The following is a 16,069-nucleotide window of genomic DNA, read 5'->3' as shown; positions in this document are numbered from 1 at the left end:
GCCTGTCTTGCTCTAGTGATGGGATTGCTTGTACTCCAATGCGCTGTGGTGGAAAAAAAACCTACTGAAATTCTTTGGTGGAACTACAGTCCGTGAATAGAAGTGTGACAAACGCTGCCCCCCGACCCTACATGCTGGTAGGGAGAAAGGGAGCCCGGACAGCAGTGAATGTTGTGTAATAACAGCAAAAAACGGAAAAACAAAATCCCTCAAAAACAGTGGAATGTTTCAGTAGTTCTTCCTCGTCAAACAGAAGAATTGTATGGGGGAGAAAAAGAAGCGTCCCTTATGCTTGTGTGCTTAGGCCCCAGTGACACGGAGAGGGGAGATAGCAGTTTGAACAAAGACATTATGTTGAATGTGTAACCAGCAAAGACTATGGGATTTCGAAAAAAAGCCATATAAATCTATACAGGCCCGATCGGGGTTAACTCCAAACTGCTTCCACAGAATAAACAAATCACTGTACACCGATATCCCAATAGGTTACACAACAGAAATGAGCCTGACACGTAATAAAATAGTACACACACAATAATTATTGCAACAATCTCTAAAATAAAACACAACATGTACTACAGCCATGTCCAAAATAATTCAGAATAATATTAAGTTAAAATAAACATTATATGGCATAACATAAGGGGAAGTGGAAGGGAGAGGGGGGAGCAGGGGGATCACCAGCAGTTCTGATGTGCCTATAAGTGTGTCATTGGCTACAAGGAAGCAACAACAACAACAACAAAATCAAAGCAGCACTCAAAGCCCTAATCTATGTTTTCAGGTAATATGGCATGGTAATGTTGGCGGTGTACCTGGTTCAGAAGACAAATGGACAGTAATGTTTACGCACATGCCCTCCCAGGTGTAAGCTCTTTCCGTTTTGTGTTCTGTTCTCTCTCTATATATAAATATATGCCAAATAATTCAATAAAATCCATGTCAGAATACACAAAAAAGTGTGCATTTAGGTACAGTAGTGGACGCTACCAACCTCAGTGTTTCTATCAACCTGCTCAGTGCCAACTTGCTACCATTTTTAGTCACCATTAAAGGGATATTTCAGGATTTTTGACACAGGGCCTCATTTCCTAGTTATCCAGAGTGTTGTTGATTTCTGGAGATATTTTTTTTATTCAATTCATGCAGTCCTTATATTTCAAGAGTCTAGTGGTGCTAGGCTAGTGCTAGGCTAGCACATGTCTATGGTAACTAGTAGCCTGCATTAAAAACAGTCTGACCCAAGCACAGTGCACCTGAGGCAAATCACTTATAACACCAGACTACCGATATAAATGTCTGTGTTGACTGAATACTGTTTTAAATATAATCATTTTGCATTTAAAACAATTTATATTTGAGCCAAATCAGCTTCCTGGTTGTAAACTACGCAGCGGCGGAGTGATCTGCTAGGTTACCGGATCTACAGTAGTTTGTTGGCAAAACTACACATGGAATCCACAAGGGAGCTTTCTACAAATCAGATATAACAATGTCTGGAGGACTACCCGATGACTTTGAAGAAGTTTTTAATGCAGGCTACTAGTTACCATAGACATGCGCTAGCCTAGCACTAGCCTAGCACCACTAAACGCTTCAAATATAAGGACTGCATGAATTTTAAAAAAATGAAAAAAAATCCCCAGAAATCAACAACACTCTAGATAACTAGGAAATGAGGCCCTATGTCAAAAATCCTGAAATACCCCATTAAAGATAGAGAAAACTCCGCCCTGACCTCCCGCGGTCTCTACCTAAGCTGACTCTCTCAACCGGTCCCTCCTCTCACAGTGCCTACGCGGTATCTTTCTCGAACAACCCTCTGCACTTGTCAGTCTTATTCTGATTGATCTGTTATTTTTTTTTTTGTTGCAGCTTGGCTATAGCTCACGGCTACGCCACTTCCTGTCAGGCCCCTTCATCCCGGACTAGCTTGTAACCCCGATACAACCTCGAACTGTGTCTCAAACATTTGTAGCTGCAAGTGTTTATTTCTGCTCAAATTCCATTTACAAATGCGTGGAAAATAAAAATTAAGTGCCCCAGCTACAGTGTTTTACATTTGAATATTTACAACTAGTTCATCTATGACTTTGGTAAGTACGCCAGGCAAGTTTTTACATGCACACTCTGACAATGAAAGACGAGGAACAGAAAAGGTTCGAGCCTACACCTGGAAGAGAGCTACAAATGCCCCCAGAAGAATGTCAAAACCAAGGAAACGTGTCTCACTAAGTATAGCTATAGTCTAGTGGCATCCACCACCCAAGCCGAGTAAACTGTGTGGTAATATCTGTAAGGCACTACGAGGGAACAATGGTCCAAACCTAACGACTGATAGGAGGTCTATAGAGAAGGTCGGATACGCACGCATGGCTGACAGTAGCACACACAGACAATCACATTTTTGTACATGCCTATGTTATTAACCACTTTGTGCAATCACATTGAAAAATCAGGGAATAAGTCTATTGGTTTCAGGACAGAAAGAAAATCCCCAACATGTGCAGACTGCTACATTCTAAGACCGGGGCCCAGCTAAGACACCTAGAACTAAAACTGAATATTTATAAAGGTGGAACATAATGGTAAAATATCTATAAATACACTAAAAAGTTTGTTGTCTTGGTTGGTTTCATATTCCCAGAAGCCTCCTCAGCTCGAGAAGGTGGAGTGGGGAAGATGCCTCTCTTCTGTTTTTGTTTCTTTTCTCTCCCCACACCATGATTTGGAAATATTAAGACAGTTCAAGGCCATTGATATTTTTTTTTTTTTCTTGGTAGAGCAGCAGGTTTCCGTATTTCACCTTGTCCCACTTCACGCCGGGATTCCAAGATTCCAGTAAGTAACCCCTGTTCAAAAGTCCTTTCCCGAATTCAAGAGGGGAAAAATAATAAAAGACGAAAGAAACCAGAAAAAACCTCCGCTGTCTCATTTTTCCCTGTAAAAAAAAAAATGAACGTGACGTCTCCGTTCCATTCTCATAAAGCAAAGTTGTGACAAACCAAAAGCAAAAAAAACAAAAGCAAAACAACTGGCCCTTTCTGAAAAAACAAAACAAAACAGAATCAAAACACAAAGACCCCTCTTAAATTCTCCTCTGTCCTTTCCTTCAGAAGAGGCTGTGGATCTTTTTTTGCCATTTTCTCTTTGTCATTTCATCTTCAAGTTACGGCACAGTCTCCAGAGGATTGCCTGTTCCTCTGTCTCTGTGAAATGTCTGAGGTGGGAGTGGGGCGGGGAGCAGCAGCACTCAGTCCAGCTTTCCAGTGTCGCTTACAGCTGTGTTCCAAATCACGCCAGCTACAGCATCACTCTGCAGTGTTATCAACGGTATCAAAAGCTTTATTGCCAGTAAGCCGGGCCATATACAGACAGACTGGTAGAGTAGGATTATTGGAAAATGTTGCCCCAGTCATGTTGATCGAAAACTTTGTGATTATGTTTAGTTTAGTCCTGGTTAATCCGAAAAGCTTATTTCTCTGTGATGGCACTTAAAACATAAATAGGAGTTCCATACTACCGTCTCTTAATTGCAAAATGTCAGTCTACATCATAGTACCTATAAAATTGTTACCTCTAAACATCACAGTACCTTTTCAAATTTGCCAATAAAACACTTTCCCGCTTCATATGAATTTCTTCGTGGAAATAAAGCCTTGATACACAGGTGAACAACATGTAGCCAGTGAGTCATTTGGAACACAGTCGGGTGGTCTCTAGAGGTACGGGTACTGGTTGACCTTTGTGGGGCTCAGCGGGTATCCAGTGTAGACAGTGGAGGCGGGCGAGGCGCTGATGTAGGCCTGATGTGCGAACTGCGCCTGGTACTGGCTGTGGTGAAGCGTGGGCGAGGGCAGCACCCGATGGTTCATGGACACGGGGACCTGGTGGACGATGCTGGGGGGGTACGTGCCGTGTTGATGGTGGACCGCGTGCCGCGCCGCGCCCTGGGACGCCACCAGGTGGGCCACAGTCCCGGTGGAGCCCAGAGCGGCGGGGCCCGTGTATGTGTACAGGTGCGGCTGGCTGGACAGGTGGGTGGCGGCCAGGTGCGGGTGGACGTTCCCCGTGTGACTGGGGCTGTTGTGGTGAAATGAGTACGGGGGCTGAGGAGCCATGGTGGGGGTGATGTAGGCCTGTTGCCGCCGGTGACCTCCGTTGCGCTCAGTGATCATGTGCTGCTGCATCTGGTTTAAAAGACAAGAAAGAAAAGCACTTTGTGAGGTTTGTTAAAGTGCATATGTCAAGTATTTAACTTTCTATATTTAATTCAATCAATAGGATATGGCCTGTTCTACGTCATAATCACAGTTTTGCCCAGTGAAATGTAGAAATACAGAATTTTCACTTGGCCCATTGTGCAGTATGGTTAGAGTTAAGGAAATTGTGCCTCTACCAATGTCACCAAAAAACGTCGAAAGCAAAATCTTAAATATGACTTTGCTAATTAAGTTTTGGCAAAAAAGTAGTCAAACTAGTTACGTATATGTACTTAGGGTACTACGGTTAAACAATTTAAGCATTCCTACAGTAAGCACTAAATGTGTTATATACTGTGGGTATCTGGTTTGTCAGGAAGCCACTTGTATTCAGTATTTAAATGGATTCTGTAATTATTCATTTATTCACCTATCTTTATTCAGATGAACATTTGAGGCCGATAATATTGCTGATTATGATATCTCACGGCTCACAATTACTCATTGCAATTTTGTAGGGGCCAAACAAAATATTTTTTAGAAGACTGACAGCATATGAAGAGTCATAATTGTCATAAAAGTCTCAAAGTGTAACTCTAAAGAACCCATAAATTGAGGGTATGCAGATGACATCACAGGATGGCAACACAAGCCAAATGGGTTTCAATGAGTTATGAAATGTGTTATTTTTCACACAAGTTGGAAATACTTTCTATTAGGGACAAGCTCAACTCAGAATTCAATGGAATAATGTCTTAAAGCTGTCACTTTGCAGGTGTTTTGACCTGGGGTATGGATCTTTGTTATTATTTTCTCAACCTCTTAGCCCCCACCTGAACCTAGGACATTTTCTACAGTTTGGCTTTACCCAAATCTAAAAATGTAGTGAAAAAAAAAAAAAAAGTCAAAATAGCAACAAAAACGAGGATGAAAATGCAACAAAAGAGCGACTAAGAGCGACAAAAACATGGCAAAATGTAATGAAACATGATTAAAAAAAAACGTAACGGAAAAAAGTGACAAAGCAACAATAAAGCAACAACTAAAGCATGACAGAAAACATGCTGGAAAAGCAACAATAACACAACTAAAAAGTGACAAAAGAGCGACAACCCTACGAGGACACAACAAAAAAGCAGCACAAAAATAGACAAAAACGCCAGACACTAGATAAGACACGAAGAGCCCAGGCGTTAGATAAGGCACTAGATAAGGAAAATAGTTGTGAATTGTACTGAAAAATCTGTTTGGATAACAGTGCTACTCCCATAGAGTTATATAGGCCAAACTGAAATGTTGACCCACCAATTCTACTTCTACTTACTATTACTTGACTGCACATTTTCTTATCTTATCTTATTCTAGAATATGGGTCCAACCATGATCTAGAATCGATCTTTTATAAAAAACTGAACACATACCTGGCTGAGATTAAGGGGCTGTTGCTGGAGTGGGTGTGGTCCTGTGCGCTGCTGTCTGTAGGCTCCTCCCCCTGTGACTCCACCTTGTAAATGGTTACTACCAGCCACAATCCCATTGGAATTTTTAAATTTGTACAATGAATTCTGATGGCTCATAGGTTCTGCAAAGAAAATACAAAAAAATCTCACATATACCGTCTCACACAGAGTATAGCTCAAACTCATATTGACAGTACCTGGCATGAGGCGCTCACACTCATTGGTTGAGGCCTCGTTGGTCTGCATTTTGAGGGGCGGGATGATGATGGTGCGGGGGTTGCCGTTGTTGTAGTTGTCCAGGATGGTGGTCTTGGTGTCATATGTGTTATTGTTGTTGTTGTTTGTGGTGGTTCTGGAGTCCACGGCGTAGGGGCTGTTGTTGCTGGAACAGTCTGACTCCGGGGAATCGTGGACAGTCACACAGCTAATTACATTCTTCCTCTGCTTCGAAGATGAGCTGCAAGGAGGAAGGATTTACTCAGATATTGCAGTTTGAATGTGGACGTGTTGATTTACTCTTTAACGAGATTGCACATAGCGTCTGTGCTGTTGTCCTAATTTGCATGGTCTGCATATTGTGCTGTACTTTTGTGTGTGATCTAATTATATGCATCCTATTTTAACATATAACAAAAGAACAATTTGCAGATTTGTGCTGCTTTCCATTTACCTCTTGTTTTGCTTGTGATCGTCCTCCTCGTCCGTGTCACTGCTGATAGTGATGATGCTGACGGCAGGGCTGGGCGTGTCTGGGATGATGATGGTCTGCCGGGGTGCGTGGTGATGGTGGTCCCGGGTGGTGCTTGAGGCCTGCTCTGCTTCATTCTGCCCCCACCCCCCTCCTCCCCCACCACAGCCCTGGGACACGGGGCAGGTGGACGTGGGCCCGTTCTGCACTACGGCACATCGGGGAGGGGTGTTTTCCTTCACTCTCTTAGAGCGCTGAGGGGACAGGACAGCCTGGGAGGATGACACTTCGTACGTTGATGTGTTCCTTGGGAAGAAAAAAAATATATAAGATAATGTCTAGTAGAACAGAAAATACTACAGAGATCACAAGTTCCTCAATTATTCTACTACTTCTAACTACTAATATTAAAATGTGACCTCAGTGTTTGAATTGAGAAAACTGGCATCCTCAAAAAGTAGAGTAAAAACTATCAATAGCTGGAGTAAAATGCTTCTATTTTGCTCAGTTGTGAAATGGTCTGTAACGGAGAACTGTAACGTGTGTCCCTGGAGGGACAGATCAAGGAACCAATGATAGAAATTGCCACAACTGTGGCTGTACCTGGTAGACATCTGGTGCTGCTTGTTCTTTTTGGAAGAGGAGTTGTTATTGGTCGAGGGCTGCCTCATAACATGTGCTACCCCCACATTAAGCGTCTGGTTGGATGGGAGCGTGACATGACCGGCCAACAAGGCTGGCTGCTGCATGATGGAATTGTAATGGCTGCCATGGGGGTGGGAACTCCTGTAAAACATCAGACACTTAGGTAATCAACCAGATTGAGATGAGCAGTGCTTATTTTGTAAATGAGTAGTTTCAGGAACACTTTTAGACTGATGTGATGGATTCACGGAACAGGCCAAAACAGTTGCAGAACACTCTCATTAAACACCATCATATCATCTCAAGTCTAGCCGGAACCTCCAAAATAGTTCCTAGATCCTTTACCCGGAAAAACTAAATAATGGGGGAATGCATTCCCTCAGACGGGGGATCAAAGCACTCAAGTGTAATTTTGTCAACCTTTTATCATTTATGTTTTTTATAAAGGTGCATCTATCAACGTTTGTTTTCATATAAGTTGCTGCAGGCTAATACTGTATTAAAAAGCCAAAACGCATTAAATCTGCAACAGAAGACTAATGAATGATAACAGAAATAAAGGAAATATATTTCCGAAACAGGGTAACATAACTGCAACTGTGCCAGCAGGTGGCAGCAGCTAGCTTACTAACACAGGCAGATGGGGCAGATGAACACAGATGAGTGAGAGCAGAGAGGGAGGGCAGAGGAGCTGACACCAGCAGCTGTGGAGCTCTGCAGAGGAAGTGCGACACTTTCCTCATTGTCTCTGAGGAGTCCAGAGCTGCCTCTGGACAGATACGGAGAGACAAGGGGAGGTGGGATGTAGGATTACTGGGCTGTGCTCGGTCTGGGTCAAACATTGACAGCCGCCGTGAATGAATTTGAGCCTCCGTGGCCCAGGCTGCCTTCCATATACACATTATGTACCTGAATCCTCCTTATCTCCAGGCAGATTGCCTTGTCCCATCCATCTTTCCATTTCTCAAGTCGTCCTTGTGACAGCTATACTTGAATGATGTCTCTACATGCACACACTAAATCCGCGCCCCTGGAGTGGATCTACTTTTATGAAAGCACCACTGTTCATGTGGGGACAGATTCACCAGCGATAAAGCAATATGTCTCCATGGACTGTTTGCATCACACTCATGTGACATCTACCTATAGTGCAGACTGAACACCCTGGAGGGGCTATTCTGCTGCAAAGAACATGGCCATGTGTGCTTAAAACCCATGATTGATTTAGTTGGCTTAATCCGTGCATGAGCGGAGGCTGATTCAATGGTCCTGGGAGAATGTTCAAACTTTAATGGCCGCTCTCTCAAAGTGCTAATGCGGGGAGACTGTTGTTTACCTCCAGTTGGCGAGTGGCTGAGTGCTGCCCATGGACTCGGGTATGACAGTGGCGTGCTGGACTGAGGTGTGGGTGAGCTGCTGCCACGCTGGAGGAAGGAGTATCTGCTGGGTACCGCTGGGCCAGGCCTGCTACGAGTCCGGCGTAGGAGAAAAAAAAACAATAAATTCATTAGCATGTGATGTGAAGCCTGACAGTGAAAACAATTCCTTAGCTTATTTGCTTGAAACATAACAAATGCATGAGCGAAAGGAAGCCGGTGGACCTAGTTGGCAGATTGCTATGAAGGCTGTTGTGATATATTCGCTCAAAAAGTGCAGAACAGCTGGTGCAGAACAAAATGAACTCAGCCTGTTTCAAGGAGACATCCATCGACAAATGAGATAAGACCGGGACTTAATAAAGATGTACAGAAGCGCCTTTTCTGTGTGCGTGTCTATAAGCCGCTGTGTTTTCGCCTTGACTCAAATCAACCTTTGCACTAATTAAATCTGTATCCCATTCAAAGCGCTCAGAGAGGGGCTCTTGTTTTTGTAAAGCAGAGCTGTAGACAGAAGCTTTAGGATGCACCGTGAGTGAGGTGTGTGTTTTGTGTGGATGCGAGCACACTCCCTAAGCTGCGCATGTGTGTATTAGAGAACGTGTAACCCCTAATAGTTTAATGCAGGCATATTGATTAGAGCTTTAATGTCAGGGCTAATGAATTGTTCGTTAATACCATTTGCACATCTAGTTACAATGGCATCAGTATGTGCGGCCACACAAACGCATTTAAAAAAACAGAAGCACATGATGATAAAAATACAATAAAAAGCTAATCCTAAAGAAAAGGGAGTGGAAGATATTGCGCCATGTCCTTAAATTTTAAGATCATACTTTGAAACTTGATCTTCTAAAAAAAGTAAATACTTATTTTTTATATAGTTTCAACTGTACAATTTTGCCTAATAGTGCTGTCATAATTGTAAGTATAAATAACCGAATAAAGATGACAAAATGGTAAGTTGCATGTTTTTAGTCTTTCCCTTCGCTTCCATGTCAGCTACAGTTTTCTAGTTCACTCCCACAGAACGCAGTGTGTGGCTGTGAGCCTGTGGAGGCTCCAGTCTTGTGCGGTCTGGTCGTTGATGTGCTGCGGGGGGGCATCTGCAGGCCAACTGCGCGGCCTCGTCTGTGCGCTCATGACATGACTCTAATGGAACATTCTGGAGCAAGGAGATGCTCTTTACATCGCAGACCACATCCATGACCCTTTTATCAATAAGCTGAGTCTCTAATTCATCCATCCATCCATCTCCTCCTCCTTCTTCCACTGCTGCCTGCTTTATCTCCATTCCTGGCACTCGACTTGGCCTGGTGGTGTCTGCATTGTGTAAGCCGCCTGTCTGCCCTCAAATTGTAACCCAGTTAAAGGGGCAGTGTATTCTTTTTCTTCCTCTAGGCCCACCATTGCTATCAGTTGGCCTCGCCGCCTCCCATTCTCTCAGGGCAAAAAAACTCTCTTTGTCACCTAGTGGCTATGAAAAAGCCCGAGCTCTCACTCCTCAATTGTTTCCACATTTTCTGCATTCCTGCGCTGGATAAAGGCCTTGCTAGCCTCTCTCCCCCCCCCCACACCTCTTGTTTCAACCTCTCCCCCCAGGCTGGACTCATTGCATGGGTCTGCACTGGGCAATAGGTGTGTGAATGACAGAGAACAGAGAAGTGAAGGCACAGGTGGGGAGGAGGCAACGGAGCCAAGCAAGTACTTAAGCAAGCTCGAAGCGCAAAAGACCTCCCACAGTGGAGGAATAAACATGGAGAAAAACACACTCCTTGCATACCCTGTTATTAGCTGTGCTGCTCACTGCCCTATGTAAACCATCTGCTTACGTTAACTAATGTCGGCCTTTGTTTAACATGTGCACTGACAGGGCTTACAGCGCACACCTGCAGAGACAGCTATTTACAACAACGGGCTTTATTTACGCACTATTACCATTTGGACTGCCAGGGGAGTCCCACTGCGCTGATTGATATGGACAATGCACACAACATTACAATAACAAACAATGTGATAGGAAGGCTACAATTTAAAATGTTTAAAAGTGATGTGGCAAGTAAACCCATTTCCACTTAAGAAGGAAACAGACATCTCACAGATTATACAAGAAATCATTAGATACACAAAACTAAACACTGAATTACAAGCCACTAAATACAAGTTAAGATGATTATACAGTTGTATGATGTTGCTTTGTTGTTGGTTTGAATCTGGATCACTGTCTTGAATCGTGCTGTGATTTCTTTTTGACAACATTCCTTAACTTTAAGAGATTGGACCAAGATCTTACAGCCACATGTTTGTAAAAAAAAAAGCCCATTTGTACACACTTGATTTTTATCTTTTACGTCTAAGGTTGAATTTGGTAATTTTGTCGGTCATGCTGTACCTCATCTGCTTTCCCCCTGACCTCTCAGCATCCTCTGAGGCCTGTAATTTGGAGCGCCTGACTTGTGCACAGCCCTAGAGCTAATCACCATTTGGTATCTGACAGATTAAGCCAGCATCGAAACAAAAGACACACATTCACGCACACACCTTTACCCACAGTGCTTCACGGCTCCTCTGCTCGCCTGCCTACTGCATGATTAAGTAGAGATAAGGGAGCGCTTCAAAACTCCCTAGATTCTGTGGGATATTTAAAGCCTTCATGGAAATTTCCATAGGGAAGGAGGTGACAGAGGGAGTCTGTAATCTGCGTGTCTGAGGAGGAGAGTGGCGCTCACTCAGTCCATATTACTTACAAGATCACTTACACGATCTGTACATTGGTGGCAAAGACTTGAAGTGGTCCCTATAACAGGTAAAAGCTACGACACAGTCAAGTCTAAACCCCGCAATAACAAAAAAAGAGCAACTCAATTTGTTGTCAAAGTTGTAGGGGAGATCGGGGCTATTTGTAAATGAAAGCTTGAACCCTTGACTTGAAGTAGACTCATGCTCTCTTTATCTATCATATTGCAATAAATCATTTTTAACTGTCAAATACAACACAATCAACTGTGACAATGTACGGGGCAAGTTGTCACAAGGCATGGGGTAGTTTTTATTATGCTATCTTGAAATTTGATAAACCTTTATAACTTTTTTGCTTTTTGAGATAAAAGGACAGAATATGTTTTAAAACAGCCGTAATGCCAGATGTGTTCATGACACTGATTTGAACAACTGTTGATTTCTTTTTGCAAAATGCTCTATGAGGTGCAACATGTACAAATTCAATAAAATGACCCAGACATACGGCCTCAATTAAAGCTTATGTTAAAATAAAGTGATCATAAAAACATGTTAGACACAAAAGAAAAAAATGTCCCACCATGTCATACCATGTGACAAATGGCCCCTCAGTATTTGTGACAAATAACCCTGAGTGTCCACTTTACCAACAATGTAAGCTAGCTAACTTAGCATTTAGCAAGTAACATCTAAGGCTAACATCTCTGTCTTTCAGATCGGTGTCTTTGGTTTAAGGCACTAACTAAAGGAAAACTCTCACTACAGAAACAACCCAAACATTAAAGTTTGGGAAAAGGCATAAAAACAATTCAAATGTGTCCTGGTCTTCAGTCAAAATGAGAAAATTATAATTGGAAGAGAAGAAGAGTACCAATACACATAATATATATATATATATATATATGTACCAGCGTACAGCGCCCTCTAGTGTGGCTATAAAAAGCAATGTTACAAATTACCCCGCGTGACAAATAGCCCCAGTCTCCCCTACCCCAAACACATTCTGTCAAGCTAAGTCAAATAAATGAATTATACAATGCTCCATTTAAAAATACGTGATTGAACGTGATTGATGATCGGTTCTATTTACTATCTAGTATAGCTACACATTATTGAGATAACATTGAACTTATAATAAATTTACATAATATTCAGCAGTAAAAAATATTCCGCTTTTTGTGTGCATCCCGCCTGGAGACACAAGGAGGAGGGGTGAGACAGAACCAGGATGTAATGCACATGAGAGCTCAGCCCTGTATGCACTCAGGATACAACAGCTGCCAGTGAGGGCAAGGTCACCAACGCCGAGCGATTTCCAGCATCCGTCGATAGATGCTATTCTCGGTAAAGCTCGCAGAGATGGAACCTTATTTTGGAACGTATTTTTTCTTCTGACTGCCATTGTCGACATCTTCACTTTTGCCTACCTGCGTGAGGAGGCCAGGTTGGATCTGGAGAGGCTGTGCACCGGGGGCCTGCGTCACTATGGGAACAGCGTTCTCCATCCGCACCGAGTAACTGGTGTGCTTGGAAGGGGACGCCTGCAACCCTGGATGTGTAAATAAAAAGCACAGGCGCGGAGATAAAGTCAACAGCAATGGCCTCAACATCTGTCACTTTCACACAACGTGGCGGCGCTTTGTGCAGAATTAAAAAGCTGAAGATAGGTCAGAGCAACGTATGTGTTGTACGTACTTGTCCAAATATATTTACTCATCCGACCAGCGTTCAAATATAGCAATATAGTAGTCATGGTAATAGTGTACAAAACAGACCTGAACAGATTTGCGCAGCATGTTAAACTGGAGATGAACACTAGCATAATGCCTTAAAGCTCTTTGGCCTTTAGATTAAAAGGCACAAAAGATGAAAAGCAAATTAATTTAAATGAGGTTTTCAATCACTTTTCATCAGCATTTTGCTTCCAGGGCTTTAGTTTTGCTTCATTCACATGGTGTGTACATATTTTAAAGAATTAATTCCCCCACTATGTTGAGGTTGGCAATAAAAACTCTATTGTAAACTTATTTTGGTCCAGTTTGGGATTAGTATAGACACAAAAGCCTGACTGACCTCAGTGTAATACAAAGTAGACTGGGGGGGGGGGGGATTTTAGGGGGCCAACTGAGAGATTTTAATAACATTCTTTCAACAGGGTCATGTCATTGATTAAATTCCATTTTATTTTGGCACAGGGTTAAAATGAATTAGATAGTGGCAATTTTACGAAGAAAAGTTGAAAATAAAACGTTGTTTTTTTTTTGTACAGAGTTTCATACTCCAAGGATAGAACTGAGAGCACTGCTCTGATGTCCATGGATGCACAGTTAAAATGAGTCAACATGGGGGAATCTAGATCATTTTGTTTATAGTCCCATTCCCACTTGTTACATACTGTATGTTCTAATGAAATGCACAGCAATGTATTTTCTCCTCATGGCTCTATTCAGTCTTTGCAACAAACTGAAAAAAGCGCAGCTACTGTGTGATCTGTCAGTTAATATAACATATCGTTAGCCACGTAGCATAATTGCAAACAAATTTCTCCACTGTTTTCGAAAAACATGAAAAAAGACGTTTTTTAGGAAACACATTCTCACATTTCTCCTATTGCCAATGTAACAATACAAAATGGCTTAGGCAATTATGCTATGTGGCTAGCGATATTAACCTATTACCCCTCGTCTGAACCAAGCGCATTTTCTCCAGTTCGGCTTTACCCAAATCGGAAAACTTCTCGATAACCAGTGTAACGCCTCTTTTGAAAACTAAGACCTGCATAACCAATGCTAACTTTTTTTCACATTGAACATTTTTAAGCGTTTTTGTCATGTTTTTTTTTATCAACTTTTTGTTGTGTTTTTGTAGGTTTTTTTGTAGTGTGTTCATCAGTATTCATTGCATTTTTGCAACTTTTTTTGTCATGTTTTTGTCACTTTTTCATCATTTTTTCGGGGATTTCATATTGCTTTTTCATCACTCTTTAGTCATATTTTTGTCGCTCTTTTGCCACTTTCTTGTTGCGATTTCATCCTTGTTTTCATCCCTTTTTTTTTCCAAGAAGCTTTTAGATTTGGGCGAAGCTGAACTGCAGAAAATGTGCATGGCTCAGGTAAGGTTAAAGAGGTTAAAGAGAACAAATTGAGAAAGATTGTTGAATTCGAATAGGGGTCAAGTTAAGATGCAAAACAAAGCAAAAAAAAGTTATTCCAGTCCAGAAACACTGGAAACACTATATTGCTAGTTGTGTGTGCTTGTGGCGTAGTCTGTACCTTGGAAGGCAGGTGGGCAGACGATGAGCGCCTGCTGGAAGGGGTCAGGCCGCGCGGCGCAGAGCGGAGGAGCGGCCGGCTGCAGGGGCATGCTCCTCTGGGCCACCGCCGCCATGGACGCCGCGGAGGGCTGGTAGAGTGCAGATTGGTAGTTTAGTATGGAGACATCGGGACTGGCAAAGGAAAGGGTGGCATTGTTGGTGGAGGAGGGAGCCAAGGTGGTGGCCTAAAGGAATGACGGAACCAAAAATAAAAATAAAATCATAAGGGTGCCGGCATGAGAAGGGAAATGGAGAGGAAAAACACACACACACACGCACACACATGCACAGTGGTTCAAAGAAAATGGGTTGTAATGATAATCTCTCTCTGATGAAAGCTGATGGCAGAATAAAGGCGACTGATTCGAATCCGAAATATGCAGATTGTTGATTTAATTAGGGAACTGGGAGGATGAGGAGGGGGTTGCAATCATGTTCAAATCCCACTATAATGACGTGTCAATGTGGAAAATGCCACCGAGGACCCACAAGGAGGCCTATTTTCCCGCAGTAAAATAACACACTTCTGTGGACATGACCGCGCATTTCAGGCTTTAAGTGTCTAATTTAGCGGTAACAAACCACTCTGAAATTTCTCTCACTTAATTTTACGCTTAACTGATGAATGCTGAATTCAGTAGGAGATTCCTGAGGAGCTGGTCTAAATGAAAATGTTCACGGATCATTACAAGTGAAAATAACAAGCATTTTGACATTTCATGCACTGATTTAGTATTTCACCAGCGAATCGATATGGCTGACAGGAGTAATATTTCACTGGGGTTGTATAATTATGTAAGCTTAGGTAACTCCGGCTTGCTTCGGCCATTAATAAGACATGCGGATGGCTGCCTGGGAACATCCGAGATACAAACAAATGCTTTTAGGAGATGGTGTTTGCTCAGCGTCGGAGCGCTATTTGCACCGTGACACTGTCTATTTTTGGTTTTCTTTCATTAAGCTATGGAAGGATAGAGACGCAAAAAACAACAACACAGAAAGCACTTTCATTTTTCATTTGCTCTCTTTAGTGGGTTCGATGAGCATCAAGGGAGGGAACATAATCAATATAGGGCTGTAGCATTCATCATAAACCAGCATGGAAGCAACAAAATACACGGTGCATCCCGGCTTTGCAAATGAATGAATGAATAAATCACTATCTTAAATCTGTCTTGTTAGCGAGCAGAAAAGACAGGCAGAAGGAATGTTAATCCATTTAAACCCCGGCAAAATTGGTGTTTTGTTGCATGTTACACAGTAGGAAGCCCATTCTTATATCGTGAGTGATAAAGAAAAACATGTTGACTAAGTGGAAAGGCGCAGTAGTTGGAAAACTGTGATATATATGGTGAACGTCATCAGCTTTCAAAATGACCACAACCTGCACCATAACAACCAGGGAAAATGTGAGGAAAGAAGGGCTGAGAAAGCGGCGCAGAACAGCGGCAAGAGATGGAGGACATGGCGTTATACTGCTAAAGGGATTCTTAAGGCCTGAAAGCTCCCAGAATGCAAGGCAAGCAGGAAGTGAGCCTTGTCATGTGTGCAATCAGCACTTTGTGACAATCCCACAGGACCTGGGGCCACGACAGAGCAGCAGACAGACACACACATGTGAACGTGTGGCCAGGAAGCCAGACGCC

At 42.6% G+C, this 16,069-nt stretch overlaps 1 protein-coding gene across 1 annotated transcript in view; it reads right to left on the bottom strand.

The window, feature by feature from the left end:
* Nucleotides 1-3,474: 3,474 nt before the first annotated feature.
* The window catches only part of hipk2 (homeodomain interacting protein kinase 2), an 84,665-nt gene continuing 72,070 nt past the window's right edge, over nt 3,475-16,069 (bottom strand). Inside the window, exons 8-15 of the mRNA XM_079568316.1 lie at nt 14,383-14,608; nt 12,538-12,659; nt 8,332-8,462; nt 6,954-7,136; nt 6,333-6,656; nt 5,860-6,119; nt 5,624-5,784; nt 3,475-4,190 (exon numbers count right to left, since the gene is read on the bottom strand). Coding sequence (XP_079424442.1) covers nt 3,720-4,190; nt 5,624-5,784; nt 5,860-6,119; nt 6,333-6,656; nt 6,954-7,136; nt 8,332-8,462; nt 12,538-12,659; nt 14,383-14,608 — 1,878 coding nt within the window. The 3' untranslated portion in view covers nt 3,475-3,719. The remainder of the gene's footprint in view (nt 4,191-5,623; nt 5,785-5,859; nt 6,120-6,332; nt 6,657-6,953; nt 7,137-8,331; nt 8,463-12,537; nt 12,660-14,382; nt 14,609-16,069) is intronic.

Source organism: Gobius niger, assembly GCF_951799975.1.
Source record: "Gobius niger genome assembly, chromosome: 12".
Lineage (NCBI taxonomy): Eukaryota > Metazoa > Chordata > Actinopteri > Gobiiformes > Gobiidae > Gobius > Gobius niger.
This window is presented reverse-complemented; position numbering and strand designations above follow the sequence as displayed.